The sequence below is a fragment of the Maniola hyperantus genome, chromosome 2 (genome assembly GCF_902806685.2).
Source record: "Maniola hyperantus chromosome 2, iAphHyp1.2, whole genome shotgun sequence".
Lineage (NCBI taxonomy): Eukaryota > Metazoa > Arthropoda > Insecta > Lepidoptera > Nymphalidae > Maniola > Maniola hyperantus.
In genome coordinates, this window is record NC_048537.1 from 7,216,489 (window position 1) to 7,237,368 (window position 20,880).

Below are 20,880 nucleotides of genomic sequence, written 5' to 3' on the forward strand. Positions count from 1 at the left end.
AATGTAAGATGAGTATAAAAATAATATTTAACATTATAATTTCCAATAATATTATTATGTTTGACGTGTTTGACATAATATTCCAAAAAATGGAAGACATCTTCTCCAAAATCACATAAAGTGAAATTAGGTGTGGGAGCCGTACCCATTAAATAAGCAAAGTATGTTCAAAAAGTAAATAAATTCTACATTCAAGGTTTACTAAAGCCCATAAGGCAAATAATGTCTGTTTCTAAATTCTTTCCCGGTTTTAAAAGAGCCATCACACATTTACGGCGACACTTAAACTAAGAAAATGTTGGGCTCGACACGAAGTTTTGGCAATTTCCGTTCTCGGTAACGCTTTTTTGCGCACCATACTTTGTCGTTAATCTTGGGAACAAAAAGTTCTCCGCCGAGTCGTTACGGTAACAGTGAAAGACGACAGATTTAAATGGCCGCCCAAATTGGTCCTTCTTGAAATATTGTTCAGCTTATAACGGTTAAAATAATTTGACGAGTTTTTGTATTCGCAGTTATTTTTTACTAAGTCATGCCCCGTCTTTCATGAACTCCTTGGCCACAAAATATGATAAATACCATAAACAATAGAATAACCGCTAAAATTGACATAATATCTCTATGGACATAATACACAAGAACGCTGGAAGGTGAGTGCAAAGAATTTCTAAGTACTACTTCGTAGGGTGAGTGTTATACAAAATGACAGTTATTTTTGTGCTGATATGGTTCGAAATAAAATCTTTCATTCATCAAAGTAGGTATAAGTGTAATTTTTTTTCTTCTTCGGTATAGTATGTTTTGCCAGAGAGAATCGTGGCGATCCCCCTGCCAGACACCCTTAAACTTTAACAATTTGTTAAAGTCCAAATCCCTCACAGGCTCTTTCACTATTACAATAGCAATAAAACGTGCCTAAACCTTTGTAATACATTAAAGAGTTAGCAGATTTTGTTTAACTGAAATATTTATCCAATACTTTATTGTGAAAAAAAACATAGCTAGGCCGAAGAATGTCATACGCACTTGTTCTCGTAAATTATTGCTGACTCGTCGCCGAACTTGTTGTTTTTCTTTTTAGATTAACGAGAAACGATACCAAAGAAGAACTGGCTCCTACTTTAAAACATTTTTGTCTTTAATTTTACGCGTAGCATTTTTTGAATTCCAAACGAGCTTCTAAATTATTTATAGATTTAGGGATTGCATTGATTAAAAGAACACTTTTAAGTAATGATTACATCCCAAACATCATCTCATTAAAGGAAAAATAATATGATATCACTACCCATATTTCACTACCCATATTATAAACGCGAAAGTGTGTTTGTTTTTTTGTTGGTTTATTGGTTTGTTGGTTTATTGGTTTATCCTTCAATCACGTCGCAACATAGCAACGGTTGAAGACCTGGAGAGTGACATAGGCTACTTTTATTTCGGAAAATCAAAGAGCTCCCACGGATTTTTAAAAAACCTAAATCCAGACGGACAAAGTCCAGCTAGTTATAAATAAAGTGGTGTATTTTAATGGAAAAAAAATTTAAAATCAATATCGGTGTTTTATTTTAGAATATTCATATTATTTAAATAATCGACATAATGAACAATACAACAACCAATTAATTTTTATTTCGGTGCACAAGGGTTGTCAGGCTTCGAGGATGGAGTACACAGGCCTTCTTGAATTCCAAACCCGGGCCCTGGAGGAGGTGTTAGCAAAGTTGTTAGCCCTGTTATAGGCTCAGACGCAAACCTTCCAGATCTAAAAACACCATAATAATAAACCTATTTATACCTACTGACTGTTTAACTCCCATTTGTGTGCGTATGGAAGAAAAAATACAGTGGATTTTGGGTATAACGACGATAAAGGGACCACACTATTTTCGTTGTTATATCCGGAAATCATTACAGGCACAGGTAAAGAGATACAGACACGTTCACATGTATAGTTTATATTAATTTATTATTGAAAATATTTGCACACATAGTTATTCACTGGTACATAAAAAAAAATACCTACCTACCTACTTAGCTGATATCTATAAACAAAAGGTAAAGGTCTCCACACTTGTTGACCATCTGTGTGGATGTAAACAAAAGATAAGAAATGTTTGTGAATGAAAGAACTCGGCGTTACATCCAAAGTCGCTATAGCCACATGAATTTTGTACTAAAGTATGCTTTAAATTCAAGGGACTTAGATTTGACGTCGCTATAGGTAAATGGTCGCTACAACCAAGGTCGTAATAAATGAAATCCACTGTACTTACAGAGGACCCCATTGTGGTATTTGACCAGATCTTAAGCATTGGATGATATTTTGCACATCTGCAACACTCACATCTTCCTGTGAAATCAAAGAAGACCATAAGAACAGAACTCTAATTATTGCTACTTATGTTCCTAGTAAATCACTATTCTTATCTTATATTAATTTACCATCCTGTGGATGTCCTCCATCAGATATTATATAATAATTATACTTAAGTAGCTTTCTCATAAATAACGGCATTGTACTCGATTTGTCAGCGGTCCACATTCAGCCTCTGTCCTACGCTTTATATCGTTTGTTAGTCTAACGTGCTGCAGGTTTTTTTATTTCGTTACAAGTTAGCCCTTGGCCACACGAGTAGATTAGGGATATCTACTCATGTGCCTTGACTGCGATCTCACCTGGTGGTAAGAGAGTAAGCGATGATCCAGTCTAAGGTGGAAGAACTTGGAAGGGGTACTTATGGCAGTTTTTGTATTAAACCCACACCCAGGCTTACCCGTTTCTACACGGCATGGTACTGGAACGCTAAACCGCTTGGCAGCACGGCTTTGTCGGTAGGGTGGTAACTAGCCACCGCCGTATACCTACACACTTACACACGTACATCTAAGTACAGCAAATGGCTCATAGAGCATGAATTACCTACACTCCATAGCAATATTGAGTATAGATAATGCACGGTAAACAAGTAGGTATAACAGGTCTATCTATCTATTAAGACTATGGTTCGATCCAAATGTTACCGATCCAGATCGAGTGTGTAGCATTCGCCCAAGATGTTGCCACTGGGGAGGTGATCACGTGATCACGATCTTCAGTCGTGAGAGACCATCTGGAGAGAAAGAAAAAGAAAATGTATTGCTCACGTAATAATCGTCATTCACAACTACGACAGGTGCATTGACGCAGGCTCCCTGGCACTGTACCACGTCCACGCCAAACAGGCCGTCTTCGGACACGTTGCCAGTGGTACAACATGTCTCCTCCTCTACCACCTGGAGGATACAGTCAGAGCCTCGGAGCATGCAAGGCGTGGTGACGCAAACTTTGACGTTAAACTTTCCCCTGAATTTCCTGTAAAATATAATAACTAAGCCGCGGGGTGATTACGTATCTCGCGACAGGCTTGCGACAGGCGTAGAGCCCTTGCCCACGGCGACTTTTTGTAGCGATACAGTAGCGATGCTGTCGCGCGTCCGCATCGATACAGTCGCGAAGCGGTCGCTAGCTGTGTGCCCTCGCCCACGGTCTCAGATTCAGTCGCGATGAAAACGTGATATTGTCACGCTTCTGTGTCGATGCAAACGAGAAAAATTTTTGCACTGATGCTCGGTTCTCTATTCACGCGCCACCCTTCCTCCGTTCTTCCCCCGATGTCATCCGATACAGTCGCGATGCAGTAGCACGTTGCAAATGCGACTAACACGCGTTAGTAGTGATGCTGGCGTGCGTTTAGTAAACGCGCGACAGCATCGCTACAAAAAGTCGCCGTGGGCGAGGGCGTAAATCTCGCGATAATAATTGCTATCAAACATCCGGCTAGAGAGAGACATCAATAGACACAAAGCAAAATAAGAAGAAGAAGAAGAGAGACAGTAAATGAACTGTCGGATTGCTACTGCTGTCGCGTTGCTGTAGCTACTGCAACGTTTTACGTAATCACCCCGCGGGTTATACTTTTAATCTGTAAGTATATATAAAACGAAAAGCTGACTGACTGACTGATCTATCAACGCACAGCTCAAAGATACTATATTAATCAAGCTGAAATTTAGCATGCAGATTATTATGACGTAGATATTGGCCTTAGCGGATCCTTTGAAGAAAAATCCTTCAGATGGTCGGAAGAATAATGAATAATAGGATAATATAAGTAATACAATACAATACAAATCCCAAATAAAATAAAATAAGGTAAAAATCATTAATACAAATCCCATTAGAATACAATAGTACATAATACTTCATCATCATCATGATCAACCCATCACCGGCTCACTACAGAGCACAGGTCTCCTCTCAGAGTGAGAAGGGTTTTGGCCATAGTCTACCACGCTGGCCAAGTGCGGATTGGCAGACTTCACACACCTTTTAGAACATTATGGAGAACTCTCAGGCATGCAGGTTTTCTCACGATGTTTTTCTTCACCGTTAAAGCAAGTGATATTTAATTACTTAAAACCCATATAACTCCGAAAAGTTAGAGGTGCGTGCCCGGGATCGAACCCCCGACTTCCGATTAGAAGGCGGACGTCCTAACCACTAGGCTATCACAGCTTTGGGGGGGGGGGATACAATACAATACAAATCCCAAATAAAAAAAGCTTAAAATCATTAATACATCTGCCATTAGAATACAATAGTACATAATACTTACCTGTACTTGCCTGTACTTAATCTTACTTCACCTTTTAGTCATAGTGTAAAACGTAGCCCATTCGTAGACTCTCATTCTTGGTATACTGAGAAGCTCAGCAATTTTGTGCATGGCCGATATAGGTAACCATCCGATTTGTCTCTGGGCAATATCTATAGCGGCAGATAATGCCGACCGCTGAGCACCTTCTGGATAATTTTGAATCATCGCTGACAGTCTCTAAAGGGCAACAAGATTTAAAGACATTATACATAATTATCTCACACCCGGCTTTACTCACGTGTTTAGTCGACGCTAGCCAGACTAGTTTTGTACCCTTCCGAGTCCTTTTTCAAAGGGACTCGGTTCGCGCACGCGTCGCGGTTGAGTCTCAACCTGAGACTGAAGACGCGAACTGAGTCCCTCTGAAAAAGGACCACGACAGGGTTCGAAACTAGTCGGGCTAACGTTGACTAAACACGTGAGCAAAGTCGGGTGTGAGATATGTATACCTAATAGAAATCACTCACTATAGTTTAAACGCCAAAAAAGTTTAACAGACGTTGAAAAATGCTAGATTAACTTACGTCGATGTGGATAATGTTATTCATTAACGTCCGTCGTGCGGTGAAGTCGATTTCTCGCTATTGTGCTTGGTACACTAGATTTTTAATCTTCTATATATATAAAAGGAAAAGGTGACTGACTGACTGACTGACTGACTGAATGACTGACTGACTGACTGACTGATCTATCAACGCACAGCTCAAACTACTGGACGGATCGGGCTGAAATTTGGCATGCAGATAGCTATTATGACGTAGGCATCCGCTAAGAAAGGATTTTTGAAAATTCAACTCCTAAGGGGGTGAAAAAGGATTTTGTAAATTTTGTAGTCCACGCGGACGAAGTCGCGAGCATAAGCTAGTTTATTTATATAGAAGGCTGTCTATGAAATGGAGTACTAGCCCCATTTCATAGACAACCTTATCTATGCTCAGGAGCCCTGGTGTAACTTTCATTTCCTAGTGTAACTTCAGATTCAACGTAAACTGTGTGTAAATCTGACATTTAGTATGGAAAAGGACGGAAAAGTTTTTTGTACCTTTTTGGTCCATACTATATTATGACAAAACATACAATTAACGCAAACTTGAAAAGTTAAACTACGGCCTCTGCATTTATTAATACTTTACATGTAATTAATTTTAATACTTTTAGGTTTGCCTCAGAGAAATCGAAGGGCGTTGAGGGATTGTTATCTTTGCTGTCTCTATGCACATTTAACTCCTCGCTGCGGAGCCTCCTCGAAGTTGAAATATTTCTTTTCAACAGTGAAATCTAAAAAAAGTTAAAATATTCGGCTATTAAACTCACCTAAAGATAATTTAATTTGCTCATATTAATATTGTAAATGCAAAATTAAAAATGTCTGCAAAGTAAATTAAAGAGTTCCAATGGGGTTTTTAAAACGCGGGCGCGGTCGCGGGCTTCATCTAGTAACAAACACACATAATAGATGGTTTCACATAAAAAAATAAAAAGATTCCGACGAATTGATTACCTCTTCCTTTTTGAGTCGGCTAAAAAGTGCTTATAGTAAACTTAAAAATAGTATAATATTAATACTACATGGCTAAAATCTCCATGTTCTATTCATAATAATATTATAATCCTCAGTAAATTTTATCATTAACCCGCAGAGCTCGTAGGTAGGGATTATACATCACTACTTAAGATGCGTCGCGTCGATCCTTTAATACATTGAAACTTTAATACATTCGCGGTGAAACTTTAGAGACCACTATAATTTAAGTTAGCCAGTTTGAGTAACTGAGGTTTCTCGTGCGTTAAGCATTTTTTGAAGAAATAATTGACGTTATTGGGAACACAGTATTAGAACTCCATTGGGCCATGGCGGCGTGTGAACTTCTCATTCTGAGAGGAGATCCGTACTCAGTAGTGGGTTGACGATGGGTTTATAATGATGATGATGACCTATCTCTATTTTCTGTTCTTATCTTAGATTAGTGTGTTTATTTTGCACAAAATAGTTTATGTCACGGAGTTTTACATTTTTCTCGTTTCAGGTGTACCGAAATCGTTAATTACCATATTAAAAAAACTGATTAAAGCTTTACCTTAATTTGGTTCAATATTCTGAACATTTTTTAAAATAACAATTTGAATATCTTTATTTCGTTTGAAATCTAAGTTTGGAATAATAATTATTGGTCTTGCTACTTAATTATTATTGTCACCAATTGTCACTAAATTACCTAAATTACGACTTTTATGTCAAATATGTCTCATTCAGTTCGTTTTTAGCACAAGTTTTTAGTGAAAACTGAGGAAACGGTAGCAGGCGTTCGTTGGTGCGGGTTTCACCCACGAATGTATATTCAAGATTTCACCGCAGAGCGTAGCGAAACCAATAATTAGTCTATGATTTCACTATCTTACACGTCATGATTTATTATAAAGTATAGTCCGTACAAAATTACTACTCACGCGCCATTTTAACTCTTCCGTTCATCTTCGGTAACGGTTCACCCCATCCATTATTCATCCAAGGGTTCACCTTTAAAATAAGGACCAAAATCGTACATTAAGGATAAAATTTGACATACAAAGTTAAAATGGCACGTGAGGAGTTAAATTTTACGCGCGTTAACGGAGCGGTCTACCCTTTGATCTACGTAGGTCTACGACGTAGACTCTAACATCGATTGTAGACCTCTGTTGGTTTAACAACATTGTGGTTTGTATACCTACCTACCTATTATATGAGTCTAAATTATTTAACATAGGTACTACATGAAATCATCACGAAATATAAAAAGCAAAAAAATATTAATTTTACGTCAAAAATTATGCTATACGAGATTAATGAGCTCGTTAGAAGGTTTAGAGAGAGGCTTTTGTTTACTGCTCTGACCCTCGTCACAACTCACAAGTAAATGTGTTATAAAACAATTATCTGCAAATTTCTTTACCGAAATTCCTTTTGCTTTATCCTTATTTTTCACTGAAGTGAGTGCTCTCAGATGTAAAACAGTTTTAAAGCCTTATTGATGGTGTCGCGATCAAGTATCGTGGAACGTAAATATGTGAATATTTTTACTTACCCATTTTATGTTATCATGACTGTTTTTTGCTTTTTTTTCAGCCACTTTAATAGAAGAATCTTACCTTACGTCTTATGTTTCAAAAAATCACAAGTTAGACTTCAATCACACATACAGTAGCAGCGATATGATAATCTACTATTATTATCAATGAACAGAAGGTAATTTATGACGACCTGCTTAGGCACATCATAGCTGACGCTTACGCTGACGTCACAGTTCACGACATTTAGAGAACTTCTAATAAAACGTCGAGGCTTAGACGTCACTGGCAGGTGTCACATCTATATATATAAAATTCAAAGTCCTGACTGACTGACTGACTGACTGACTGACATAGATATCAACGCACAGCCTAAACCGTTGGTCCTAAAGACATGAAATTTGGAGGGTTTATTCTTTGTAAAGAGTAAGTATCCACTAAGAAAGGATTTTTCGAAATTCCACCCCTAAGTGGGTTAAATGAGGGATGGAAGTTTGTATGAAAGTCGGTCATTTTTCAAGTTATTTGCATGAAAATTGGTATTTGGGTTTTCGGTTACAAATGAAGAAATACGTGTTTCAGGATTTTTGGAAAATTTGCCCATAAGGGAAAATAGGTTTTTTCTTGAGCTTAGGTGTCAGCTAAGAAACGACTATGAGAAAATCCCCACCTAAAGGGATGAAATGGGGGTTGGAAGGTTATATGTGTTATTCGGTGCTGTTCAGGGTGCGTGTCCTGATGTTATAATGTTTGTTTCTGAAAAAAAAGCCATTTGTTTCCTGTAGGCCACGTGGGCGAAGCCGCAAGCAGAAGCTTGTGTTAGTATAGTCCGCGGCCCGCGCCGGGTTGAGATGGAGATCGGGGTATTAGGCGGAGGGACGCCCCGCATTCCCGCATGTCACCCGCGCTCTACCGCACTGGGTTACCACGGGGGCTGTGTGGGTGTGCGGGGCGTCCCCTCCCCGATTGGCATTTCAACCTTTCGCGGAAAATTTAACTCCTCACGCGCCATTCTAACATTTTGTGTCAAATTTCATTTCCATTATAAATACTATCCGTCCCGGCTTACTCACGTGTGTAGTCGACGTTAGCCAGACTAGTTTCGAACCCATCCGGGGTCCTTTTTCAAGGGAGTCCGTCCGCGCACGCGCCGCGGTAGTTTAAACGCTAAAATTTCATTTCATGTCAAAAGTACGATTTTAGTCCTTATTTTAAAGGTGGAAGCGTACTTGTGATTTTTCGTAACCGTGTTGATTAGATGACAGTTGACTCATAGAGTTAAAGTGGCGCATGAAGAGTAATTTTGTACGGACTATACATTTGATGCAGGTAGCCCTCATGTAGTAAATTTTTTCTATGATCACTAAACGCCATAGTCTTACGCCTAATCTCTCTCTGATCGTATGAGATTACCGGCCCATCTGACTATGAGTGGAGGATTGAGTTCGCGCACGTATCTGTTTGTAACACACACGCATATATTTTCTATGTTGGATATGGCCTATGACTCATCCATCGAGGTTGGATACTATTTTCCTGGCCTAAGTTTGGCCAGGAAAATAGTATCATTATCAAGTAATTTCAGCGCTCCGATACTGAGCTATAAAAATCGACAAATCCGATACACGCAGCGCGTAATTTTTAATACATTATATCAAAATACCTACTGCCGTTCCGATTTTACCACAAGCGGCTTTGGTTGGCGAAGTAAACGCAAATTTTAAATTGAATCCCAGATATCGCTTATGGAGATATTTGTTACATAAAATAAATTATCTTGATGGAATGGAGATTGAAATTTGAGTTTTGTTAAGCCTTAATATTTGCATGGAGTTTTTGCTTGAAGTTGAAAATTATAAATAAACAAACCGCTTGCCCTGGCTTTAGGTCTATTCAACTGCTATATTATAGCCTTGAATTGTATAGGCATGCTCTAAACCTGTTCTATTGTCAGTCTAAAATCTGTTCTTGATCATCACCATCAACCCATCGCCAGCTCATTACTGAGCACGGGCGTAGGTTACAGGCCACCCCGTTGGCCATGTGCGGATTGGCAGATTTCATACACCTTTGAGAACATTATGGATTAACCTCAGACATATCACTGATATTTATTATTTGGTTGTTTAAAACTCACATTATTCTCAAAAGTTAGAGGTACGTGCTGGGAATCGAACCTTTGAGTATCAAATATTGTAAGAGTATTAACTACTTAGCTTTTAAATGCATTTATCTATTAGAAATAGTTTCGTTTTTATTTTATATCTAAACCAATCTTCCATTCATATTAATATCAGAATTGCTATTTCAACCGAAACCCCATTTTCGTCATCGAAAAAGTTAATACCGCAATACAGTATTACATAATGTAAAAGTAGATTAGATCCATCATTCATGGTCCTGAATATTAATATTCCTTTTACCCAAGAGAATTAGACCCTTATAATCTAACCCCTCAGCTTTACTATCCTCGGCTTTCGTCCACCGTGTGATTGACGTTTCAGGACGATTATATCACGCCTTTATAGCCGTTTCACTGTAACCCGAGATTACACGGTATCAGAGCCTTATCTATCTTCTATCTAAATATATAAAATGAAAAGGTGACTGACTGACTGATCTATCAACGCACAGCTCAAACTACTGGACGGATCGGGCTGAAATTTGGCATGCAGATAGCTATTATGACGTAGGCTTCCGCTAAGAAAGGATTTTTGAAAATTCATCCCGTAAGGCAGTGAAATAGGGGTTTGAAATTTGTGTAGTCCACGCGGACGAAGTTGCTAGTATACATAGGTATAAAAAGGAATCGCTAAATGTGTTGCTGATCGCAAATCTCGAGAATAGCTGAACCGATTTCGCTCATTCTTTTTTAATAATATTCCTTGAAGTACCTACGAGGATGGTTCTTACGTAGAGAAAAATTTAAAAAATTTGAATCGACTGTTAGGCGGAATGAAGTTCGCCAGGGCAGCTAGTTGACAATAAATTTAATAAAAGTACTTATAAGAGTTTTTATATGAGTGAATATTTTGTCCTATAAGTGACAAAGCTTCCAAATAAAGAGAAATTAAAAAAAAATGTCCTAAGTTAATCACATAAGCTACTTACATAAGTAAAACTTAGAGGCGTATCCGCGGCCTTTGTACATTAGTACCCATATTATAATTGCGAAAGCGTGTTTGTTTGTTGGTTAATTGGTTTGTCTTTCAATCACGTCGCACCGGAGCAACAGATTGACGTGATTTTTTGCATGGGTATAGTTAAAGACCTGGAGAGTGACACAAGCTACTTTTTATCCTGGTAAATCACAGAGTTTTCACGGGACTCTTAACAACCTAAATCCACGCGTACGAAGTCGCGGGCATTAGCTAGTTCTTCATAAATTATATTTTCATTACGTGTCTATGAACACAGAGTGACACTAATAGTCGCTATCACAGCCGTTTAATGTAATACCACGTAATAATGTACGTTTTGCGATAATTACCTGAGATTGTCCAGATTTACGCGCGATTGGAGTAGCACCGCTTTGATTACACGCCATTGTGAGATACTAGAGCTCTGTACATTCCGTCCACATAATTATACACCGAATGGGCCATTCGACCGAAAATTACGCGTAATTCGAAAACTGTCAGAACCTTTGTACGCATGCAGGGGCGGCATTAACCATTGCGAGGCTCTGGGTGGTAGATCTTTGCGAGACCCTTTGTGGAATTTATGTGAATCGAAACTATTTTTATTCATATTGCTTGACTTGAAATGCAAAAGTTATCACTACCCATATTATAAATGCGATAGTGTGTTTGTTTGTTGGTTCGTAGGTTTGTTGGTTTGTTTTTCAACTACACCGCAACGGAGCAACTGATCGGCGTGATTATTTGCACTAATATAGTTAAAAACTTGGAGAATGAAATAGGCTGCTTTTTATTCCGGAATGTTTTCCTTCACCGTTAAAGCAAGTGATATTTAATTGCTTAAAACACACATAACTCCAAAAAAGTAAGGTTTGCGTGCCCGGGATGGAACCGTGGACCCTCCGGCTGGAAGGCCGACGTCTTAACCGTTAGACTATCACCGCTTTATTTAACAGTAGTATGTATGTATTACTAAACGGGCTATTTCTGCAGGTTTACTTATATAAATTTACCTCGTTTGGTATAATACCAGTTACTTCAGTTATAAAAAGGGTCTCGACCCAACTAATACCCTTGTCATGTCGGGACGAAATTAGTTCAACCCGTGCAGCTGCGTCTTATTACCCCGTTGTTTGTCCAAAATTTAAACTGGCAATATAACATCATTACACATGTTGCAACAATATGAACTCCGCAGAGTTGATGTTTATATTCGTTACTGTTACTTAATTACAATAATAAAGTTAGGTAGGTAGCTGTTGCGAATTGCTAGTCGTAGTAGGTACTTTATAAGCGAAGTTGAAAACCGTAATATTTTTTAACTAGATGATGCCCGTAAGTTCGTCCGCGTGGGTTTAGTATTTAAACATCGCGTGGGATCACTTTGATTTTTCGAGATAGAAAGTAATCTGTGTCCGTCAACGGTATAGGTATGCAAGCTATATCTGCCAAAGGTCAATGATGATGATTACAATACAATGCAGTGTATAGTAACCGTATACTGTATTGTGTATTCTACACCACTTATTGTACAAATAAAATAAATAAACGATAGACATTGGGGTCTCAAAGTGCTGGAATGGTGACCTCGCACTGGAAGGCGCAGCGTTGAAAGACCCCCCACTAGGTGGATGAACGACATTAGACGAGTCCCAGGGAGCCGCTGGATTCAGGCGGTGCAAAACTGTGACGTGTGGAAGTCTCTACAAGAGACCTGTGTCCAGCAGTGGCCGTATATCGGTTGATGATGATGTTATAAATGAAATAAATAATAATAAAAAAATTTAATTTGTATTTGCAACAATGATATTGCACGTTTATTTTCAACCGCTAAAATTAAACGATTGGCGCTTAAACAATAAACTGTTTGACACCAAGTATTGGGATAAAAACATCGGTCGTTGAAAACTTCGGCCGTACTTTCCAAACAGAATAGCAGACCCAGTCGTCTTAATTTCCACCTCGCCTTTGGCAATAAATGTTGGAAGTGGTCTTTCCTTAATTACGAAGCCGCCATTAACCGCCGTCTCTTATCGGATAAATTTTTTATGTCGCAGTGACTCGAGTAGTAAGTTATTGCTATCACAGATGTTACGGTAAACAAGTAGGTACATAATATACGAGTACATAAAAAATGAGCTTTAGCCATAAAAGTTTAGCGAAGAAAACTATAAAACTTATTTTGATGAAAGAAGCATTTCAAATATTATTCATTAAAGTATGATGTTTATGGAACTTGTCTGTCTGAAAAATTTGGAGAAAGTGAAGAGATGTATTATTATTCAGATCAAGGTTAAAATAAAGTACTGTATAGATTTAACGGGTGATAACCTAGTGGTTAGCATACCGGCTTCCTTTCGAGGGATCCGGGGTACCTACACCCTTCTAACTTTTCGGAGTTTTGTGCGTTTTAAGCAATTTAAATTATATGTATCATTTGCTTTATGGGTGAGGTGAGGTGAGGTGAGTGAATGGTGAATGATGTGAATAAAGCGTTCTTCCGTAATGTTGTCAAAGATGCGTGAAGTGACAAGTCTACGAATCCGCACTAGGCTAGCGAGGTGGACTAACCTAAATCCTTCTCATTTTAAGAGAAGACTAATTAGTGGGCCAGAAATGGGTTGATGATGATGACGATGATAGACTTTACGAAACCTACTATTTTATTAGTGAACATAAAGTATTTTTAACTACCTATCATGACCGAATTAAAATGCGATTACAAAAATCCCATTTGCGACTAACTTGAAACATCACCAAAACAAACAAACACCACAACCAAAAAAAAAATTCAAAATCTCGCATAATTTTATGTAATACTTAACTTAGAAGCAATAGCAGCTACACATTTAAGCAGCCTATAAGAGGTTGATTATAAGATTACCTTCGAAGACACTAGCCACGTGAGGCCAGCAAAATCGCTTTATCTCCTTTAATATGTAGCATACGGGCTCCGTAATGGCTTTTTCCTCTAAGTTAATTATTATTAGAAGTGTTGCTGCATCGATAATTTTAAAACTATACGTGTTATTTTGAATTAGGACTAGTTTATGGTATAGAGATTAAAATAGCGTATTCAAAAGTGTCAATTTGCATCGCTGTTTAAATAAACTTTGACTAAAAAGAGACTAAAGTTAGCCCAGTCCACTGAAAATTTTGCAACAGATTATAGGCAAGATTTCACCATAATGTAGTATTTTCTGAGGTTTCCATCACTACCCATTATAAGTGTGATAATGTGTTTGTTTGTTGGCTTAGCTTTCAATCACACCACAACAGAGAATTAACTAATTAACTTTTTTTTTGCATGGATAGAGACTTGGAGTCGGTGGACTTGGTGGGAAGGGACAAGTCTACTTTTAATCTCGGAAAATCAATAACTTGTCACGGACTTTCTCAAAACCTGTGTCCACATGGACTAAGTCACGGGTTAGTCTAGTAGTTTTATAATCGCGCAAAGCCGGGGAACCTCAGCTAGTAAAATTTGGTGTAACTTTAAACCTAATAGTTAATGAATCCTGCAAACTCCAGGGTATTTAGTGAATATTGTTTGATAAAAACTAAACTATATCACCCATTTTATTGTTTGTATTGATTAAAACGAGATGATAAAAATAGTACCTAGATTTTAAAATACGTAAGTTGCTACCTGTGGTGTGTGCGTCAGTAAAATTAGAGAATATTTATCTCTGCAAAGCTACTCAGGTACAAGCTGAAAGCTCTTTGTGACTTTCTGAGATTTGTAACATTCCCCAGAGCTATTTACCGAGCGACATAGAGAAATGACCTTACTTCACATTTTCTTAGAGCTAAAAGAAGATCGACTCTATCATTAGACACAATGGGGCTAATTCTCTTGTACACAATCTCTAAACTAAACTAAATTAACAGGTCTAAATCTAGTGCTACCCCTTTCCGCAAGCAACATTACGACAGGGATAGCAATAGATTTAGACGTGTCATTTTAGTTAAGTTTAGAGATTGTGTACAAGAGAATCGGCCCCATTATTATTTATTAAAAATCAAGGAACTAAGAAGTAGGTACAATCCAAACGTCTGCAATGTCTATCATGATAAGAAATGGCATTATGATATTAAGAAAAAGTATATAATACGGTGCTACGTGATATGGAAGGTAATTTTGTTTTCCATTACCTACATACATATTTTGTAGGAAGTAAACGTGAATAGATATACGTTACGTAGTATGGGGTTCTAGCAGGATTATATTGTTATCGTTTGCTTGTTTTGTTAGTATTAGTATAAATAAACTAAAGTAAACAAATCAACGCAAACATAATAATTTTTATTTCTAAGGTAATTTATTTTTATTCTCATTAGCGCATAGAATAAGTTTTAATCAGTGCAATTAAAGCTACAATAAGATCATTTTTCTTCCTTTTTTTCAGGAACAGGGCAGTTGTAGCCCTCATGAAAATTACTTAAATAATTCCACGGCGAATGAAGTTGAAAATTGCGCATTTCTTGTGCAAATTCTACGGGCTCATACACAATTTTCTTGTATTCATCGTCATATCTCACTTCGATGTAGCCAACTAGAGGAAAATCTTTCCTCAGAGGGTGACCAACAAACCCGTAGTCAGTTAGAATCCTCCTCAAATCTGGATGATTTGTAAATATTATTCCAAACATATCATATATCTCTCTTTCTAGCCAATTGCAGTTTCCCCAAAGACTGTAGGCTGAATGTAATGGAGTGACTTCATCTGTATAACTCCTCACTCTAGCTCTTGCGCTAAATCTTAAGCTTAGAAGATTATAAGCAATTTCAAATCTGTACTCCCTACTCGGTACGTCCATTGCAGTTGCGTAAGAGCATTGATTAAAACAAGCGTGTTGATGATGCGCCATGAAACTCAGAACGGGGAATAATCCTTCGGGAGAGGTTAGTATATCTAGCTCATCCGTATGTTGCATTTCGATTTTTTGTACGAATTTCGGCATACAAGCAGCGACGTAAAGACCAAACTCGTAGAGTCGCTGTCTCTTGCTGTTATCATGCTTCCTTAAGGTGTGGCTCTCGTATTCGATAGGTTTAAGACAAAATGGGTCATCTGTTTGAACGTCTGCAGGTCTTTCTTTGCAATTTAAGCTATAATTCGCGTGTAAGTGCCTTTTAGTAACAGTTGGAAAAGTTTTCTTTATCAAAGTTAATAAGTTTGCAATCATTTTGGGAAAAACATTTGTGATTTGATGCAATATTTTTATTTTTCCATTGAATCAAAATGACAGACCTGATTGACACTAACGTTATTATTTTATTGTTTGGTTTCAAAAAGATTTTATCAAATAACAAAAACAAAATGAATTGTATATCAGTCCCGCAAATTGCTAATGCGCGTGGCCACAATTTTAGTGGCGTCAGCACTAGACTGAAGTTTCGAGCTGATTGAGCTGATGGCATATTTTTACTTAAATATACGTCAAAATGACATCATTTTAATGTCAATGTCAATGGTTCCAGCGCATTAGCAATTTGCGGGACTTATACTAGCGGATACCCAGCGCCACGGCGCGGCGTGTGTTTTAGTAGTCTAAAATCTTCTTCGCATTATTGCCTTTCTAATGAAACCCATTTGGGGCACATTGGTTGGCTGGTTTCAAAGTCTATAACGGACACAGGTAGAAACATTTTTGTGTTTTATTCGATAGACGATTAGATCCATGGCTGTAGAAAGTAATAATTCTTATTACAAGATCGCAGAGAAATGAGCTCAAATTTCATGAATTTGCATAATAAATATTTATCAACAATTTATAGTAAGACTACAGACCTACCTGTTATACTTCTCGATAGGGACTTCATATTATAATCTCTGATCTAACAAAAATAAACTTCACTGTAGAAATATTTTAATCATAGAATATTTAATTATTTAGTTGGTTAATTTGCTAAATATTTTATTTGTTAGGACAGTCTCTAATTAGCTCAGTATTTAAATAAATGAATAGATGTTACACACCGAAGCAGGTTCTTATTGTTATTTACGTAAAGAAGCCTTGTTAGGGAGGATGGTACCTATTATTTTTTTGTTTAGTACCAACCAAAGATACTACGATATTACAAGCCTTTTGTAATAAGTAATAACCTTTTGCGACTTTTTCGTCGTAATATTTTTTACAAAGTAAAGGTATACGCTTTATAAAACCGCATGGCGCACAAGAATTTAATTTCAGCGTTGACAGCTCCCCTTTTATTAAACGACAAAATTCCTGGCAAAAGCGCTCAATAAATTCACTTCATTTTTAATCGAAATTACGTTATAAAATTCATTTAGGTGCTTACGTGGCCGCATTTGATTAGCGTGGCGGACATGACTTCACACACCTTTGGAGAACTCTCAGGCTGGTTTCCTCACGATGTTTTCCTTCACCGAAACGCACATAAATCCAAAACTTAGAGGTGCGTGCTCAAAATTGGACCCCCAACCTCCCGAATAGGAGGCTGAAGTCACTAAGCTGTCAGCGTTTTTAACGCAGTATGTAATTCAGTCTGATTATGCTCGCCAATTACAAATTTTCATAACTATAGCATCTAGCAGCGGTCAAACTTAAAATATTACACATTTGTCATGTCTTTTACGAGCTCGTAAAAATGGCCACTTAAATTATTTTAAATCACTACTAATATTATTACATACGTTTTTATTTTATTTTTTGTTTTTGTTATATGCATATAAGACAAACACTGTACCTATCTACTAACTAACAATACCTACTAACAACTTAGCAACTTAAGAATACAGAAATATATTGTAATTAACGAAACTAACATCATTGTGAACTATAATGCATTAAGGAGTATGGGAATAAACGGCTTTTTTATTTATTTTATTTATTTTATTACTAATATTATTATAAATGGAAAAGTATGTTTGTTTGTTGGTTTTTCCTTCAATCATGGAGCAACGGACTGACGTGATTTTTTGCATGGGTAGGTATAGTTAAAGACTGGTAGAGTGACATAGGTTATTTTTTATCCCTTTCCTTATTTTTGTGTGATGTAACCACAAATTCACGGTTTTCAGATTTTTCCCCTAATGTCTGCTATAAGACCTACCTACCTGCCAAATTTCAAGATTCTAGGTCAACAGGAGGTACCCTGTAAGTTTCTTGACAGACAGACAGACAACAAAGTGATCCTATAAGGGTTTCGTTTTTCCTTTTGAGGTACGGAACCCTAAAAACAATGAAATATCACTTGCTTTAACGGTGAAGGAAAACATTGTGAGGAAACCTGCATGCCTGAGAGTTCTCCATATTCTCAAAGGTGTGATAAGTCTGCCAATCCGCAATGGGCCAGTGTGCCAGACTGTGGCCTTCTCACTCTGAGAGGAGATCCGGGCTCAGAAGCAGGCTTGTAATGGGTTGATGATGATGATGATGTTGAAAAAGGTAAAACAATGGTTTAGGCGACAGACTACAGGCTACAGGGCAGCGACCTAAACACTCAATCAGCCCCATGATATACGATGGCAAGTACACGGCACGGAGCAACGCCCATTGATTGCGTATCTGGCCGATGCCTTTGACGCCATAAATAACGACCGGAAGGTATTGGCACTTTTATAATATTGTCGATTTTTTATAGTCGCATAGTTTTTTTATGTCGCTACGGAATTGATAAGCGGCTGTGTTTGCAAGTTTTGTTCAGGTAGAGGTATCATCATCATCATCATCAACCCATCGCCGGCTTACTACTGAGCACAGGTCTACTCTCAGAACGAGAAGGAGTTGACCATAGCTTATCACGCTGGCCAAGTGCAGATCATTGCCATACTTCACACACCTTTGAGAACATTATGGAGCAAAGATGGTGAAAGTATGTATAAGTTATGAATTATTTTTATGGCTTTTTAATGTAAAAAAATTGTCATAGTTTCTTTGCCAGATTTTATACTATTACCCGATTGCCTCACAACTTTTGTTGTGAAATAAAACACGCCTTCAACACCAGGAGCTGCGATCGACGTCACCAATATTCCTTATTGATTTTTCAGTGTAAACCTTCACAAAAGCCTTTGGTTTTTATTTAAAAAAACTTTTAATAGGACTTTAAATAATGTCAATAATAGCTTTTCCAGTATGACAATGGGCTTCCGTCCACCGGCAGGCTGCATTGTCAACTTTCAATGGAAATCCCTCTCGGGGGAAAATAGCTTCCACGATAATTTGATTTTGTAAAACTTCACAAGTGATAAATTACCTTAAATGTACGTATGTTATTTGGGCTATTTTGAGTTTTGGAGTATTATGTACCACCTAAAATTGTTAATTTGTCATCAGCCTTCGTATGAAAGCAGTATAATTTTTTTTTGATCGAGCCTGTGAGTGCAAGCCTTAGCTGTTTGCGCTTATAAAGTGTAATGTGTGTGTGTGTGTGTGTGTGTGTGTGTGTGTGTGTGTGTGTGTGTGTGTGTGTGTGTGTGTGTGTGTGTGTGTGTGTGTGTGTGTGTGGAGTGTTTGAGAGTTTGGGCGTATCTAAGGTGCGTCCACACCACGGTCACAATGTTTCCTTTCAAAATGGTCCTTTGTAACATTCCTCAGTAGTGCAGTAGTGCAAAAGAACGTTGCAAAATGGTTGCAAAGAAGATAACCACCTGGATATACTTTTATATTAGAAAAGAAAATTACTGTCCACCACAATTTTTTAAATATTAAAACCGAAGTGTCAATCTAACTTTGACAACTAGCTTATTTTATACGAACCAATATTTATGCTAAATGCTTAAATAAACAGTATTATGGCACTTTATTTGTGTTTCTGGCGACCAGGTAATCTCTCATATCCTAATCTTTCTCATATTCCTATTTCACGTTAATTTTTAAACCAAATAGTGGAAAGAGATTTTATGCTGTCAGTGAGAGAGAAAACAATTTGTAGATCATAGATTAATAATTATTGGTTTCGCTACGCTCTTTGTAGATGTTAATATTGCTAAGAATGATCCAGTTTGGCACATAGATAAACCCAGTGGTTTTGAGGTAGCTTTACCAGCTTCTCTTAGTAATAAATATGTACTGACCTAGCTCAGAACACAATGAATTGGGTCGTTAAAGCCGCCACATTGCAAGCTGCATAGTCTTGGGAATCCTGTCTATTTTCTCATCAACGTCTAGCTTTAAATATTATAACTCCTTAATTATGCTTGTTGGAATGTCTACGGATGTTTAGTTTTTCATTACAGAACAATTTAGGGCTTGTTTACGTTAAAATGCGGATGCGTTTGCAAAAATACCAAAGCTTATGGAGTAACACCCGTGTTTTCTCATTAAGTCGCAGACTTTATTATAATATAAAAAAACTTTAAAAGGTTTATGGTGATTGCACCGGCGAGTCAACTTTAATAATAATGAACTAACCGTAGAGACGTCTATTGATTGATGATGATGATGATGAACCGTAGAGTGGGCAGCTGAATAATCGCACGCTCCGATTAGTCAGAAAATATAATAACTATAGTAGTAACTGACTAACTGATTCATAACTCGTTATACTATCGCTATACTTCACTGAATTTTTGGAAATAAAAAAGTTTTAGTTCTTACTTTTTCTTTTCAGGAATAATCAGCACGTTTTTATATCAACAATCACGTGTGGCATTAGTGCCTACTATAAAGACCCGTGCCCTTTCAAATAAACCTTTGTTCAAGTCTACGTTGGCACGGTCAAAAATGATTTCTATCTACAACCCTGTAAGTAATATTTCTAAGTATTTTGATAATTTAAAAATATTTTTTGAAGTACTTACTCGTAATCATGGTTATCCAGGTCAAATCATTCAGTACATCAATAATCCGAAGACACGAAGAAAAACCTCATGATCACGCAAAACTATGGATAGTTGAAAAGGGTACAACAGCGTGTCTTGTCGCCTTTATTCCTTTAGGATTATTAATTCCTAATAAGCTTTTCGACACCATTCTGGCTATTCTGATAACAGCTCATACACATTGGTAAGATTTTTGATTGT

General features: G+C 37.4%; 3 protein-coding genes across 4 annotated transcripts in view; 1 reads left to right on the forward strand and 2 right to left on the reverse strand.

Annotated features, from left to right (window-relative positions):
• Positions 1–20,880, forward strand: part of LOC117988729 (succinate dehydrogenase [ubiquinone] cytochrome b small subunit, mitochondrial-like) — a 126,192-nt gene that overhangs the window by 104,177 nt on the left and 1,135 nt on the right. The window contains exons 1-3 of one of the 2 annotated variants that reach the window (XM_034975908.2): positions 19,009–19,119; positions 20,469–20,602; positions 20,679–20,863. In XM_034975908.2, the coding sequence (XP_034831799.1) occupies positions 20,582–20,602; positions 20,679–20,863 (206 nt within the window). In that variant the 5' untranslated portion in view covers positions 19,009–19,119; positions 20,469–20,581. Of the gene's footprint in view, positions 1–19,008; positions 19,120–20,468; positions 20,603–20,678; positions 20,864–20,880 lie in introns of those variants that run through there. The other variant, XM_069503678.1, reaches the window with a different exon arrangement.
• The window catches only part of LOC117989586 (NADH dehydrogenase [ubiquinone] flavoprotein 2, mitochondrial-like), a 66,089-nt gene continuing 46,772 nt past the window's right edge, over positions 1,564–20,880 (reverse strand). The window contains exons 2-6 of the mRNA XM_069503674.1: positions 5,850–5,975; positions 4,687–4,874; positions 3,145–3,352; positions 2,274–2,350; positions 1,564–1,762 (exon numbers count right to left, since the gene is read on the reverse strand). Coding sequence (XP_069359775.1) covers positions 1,627–1,762; positions 2,274–2,350; positions 3,145–3,352; positions 4,687–4,874; positions 5,850–5,975 — 735 coding nt within the window. The 3' untranslated portion in view covers positions 1,564–1,626. The remainder of the gene's footprint in view (positions 1,763–2,273; positions 2,351–3,144; positions 3,353–4,686; positions 4,875–5,849; positions 5,976–20,880) is intronic.
• LOC117989597 (NADH-ubiquinone oxidoreductase subunit 9-like) lies at positions 15,255–16,091 on the reverse strand. Its single transcript, XM_034976964.2, has one exon. The coding sequence runs from the start codon at positions 16,073–16,075 to the stop codon at positions 15,272–15,274; it is 804 nt and encodes a 267-aa protein (XP_034832855.1). The 5' UTR covers positions 16,076–16,091; the 3' UTR covers positions 15,255–15,271.

What these genes read in the sequence shown, in the direction of transcription:
- LOC117989597 (XM_034976964.2), bottom strand. Translation starts at nt 16,075, where the DNA reads ATGATTGCAAACTTATTAACTTTGATAAAGAAAACTTTTCCAACTGTT.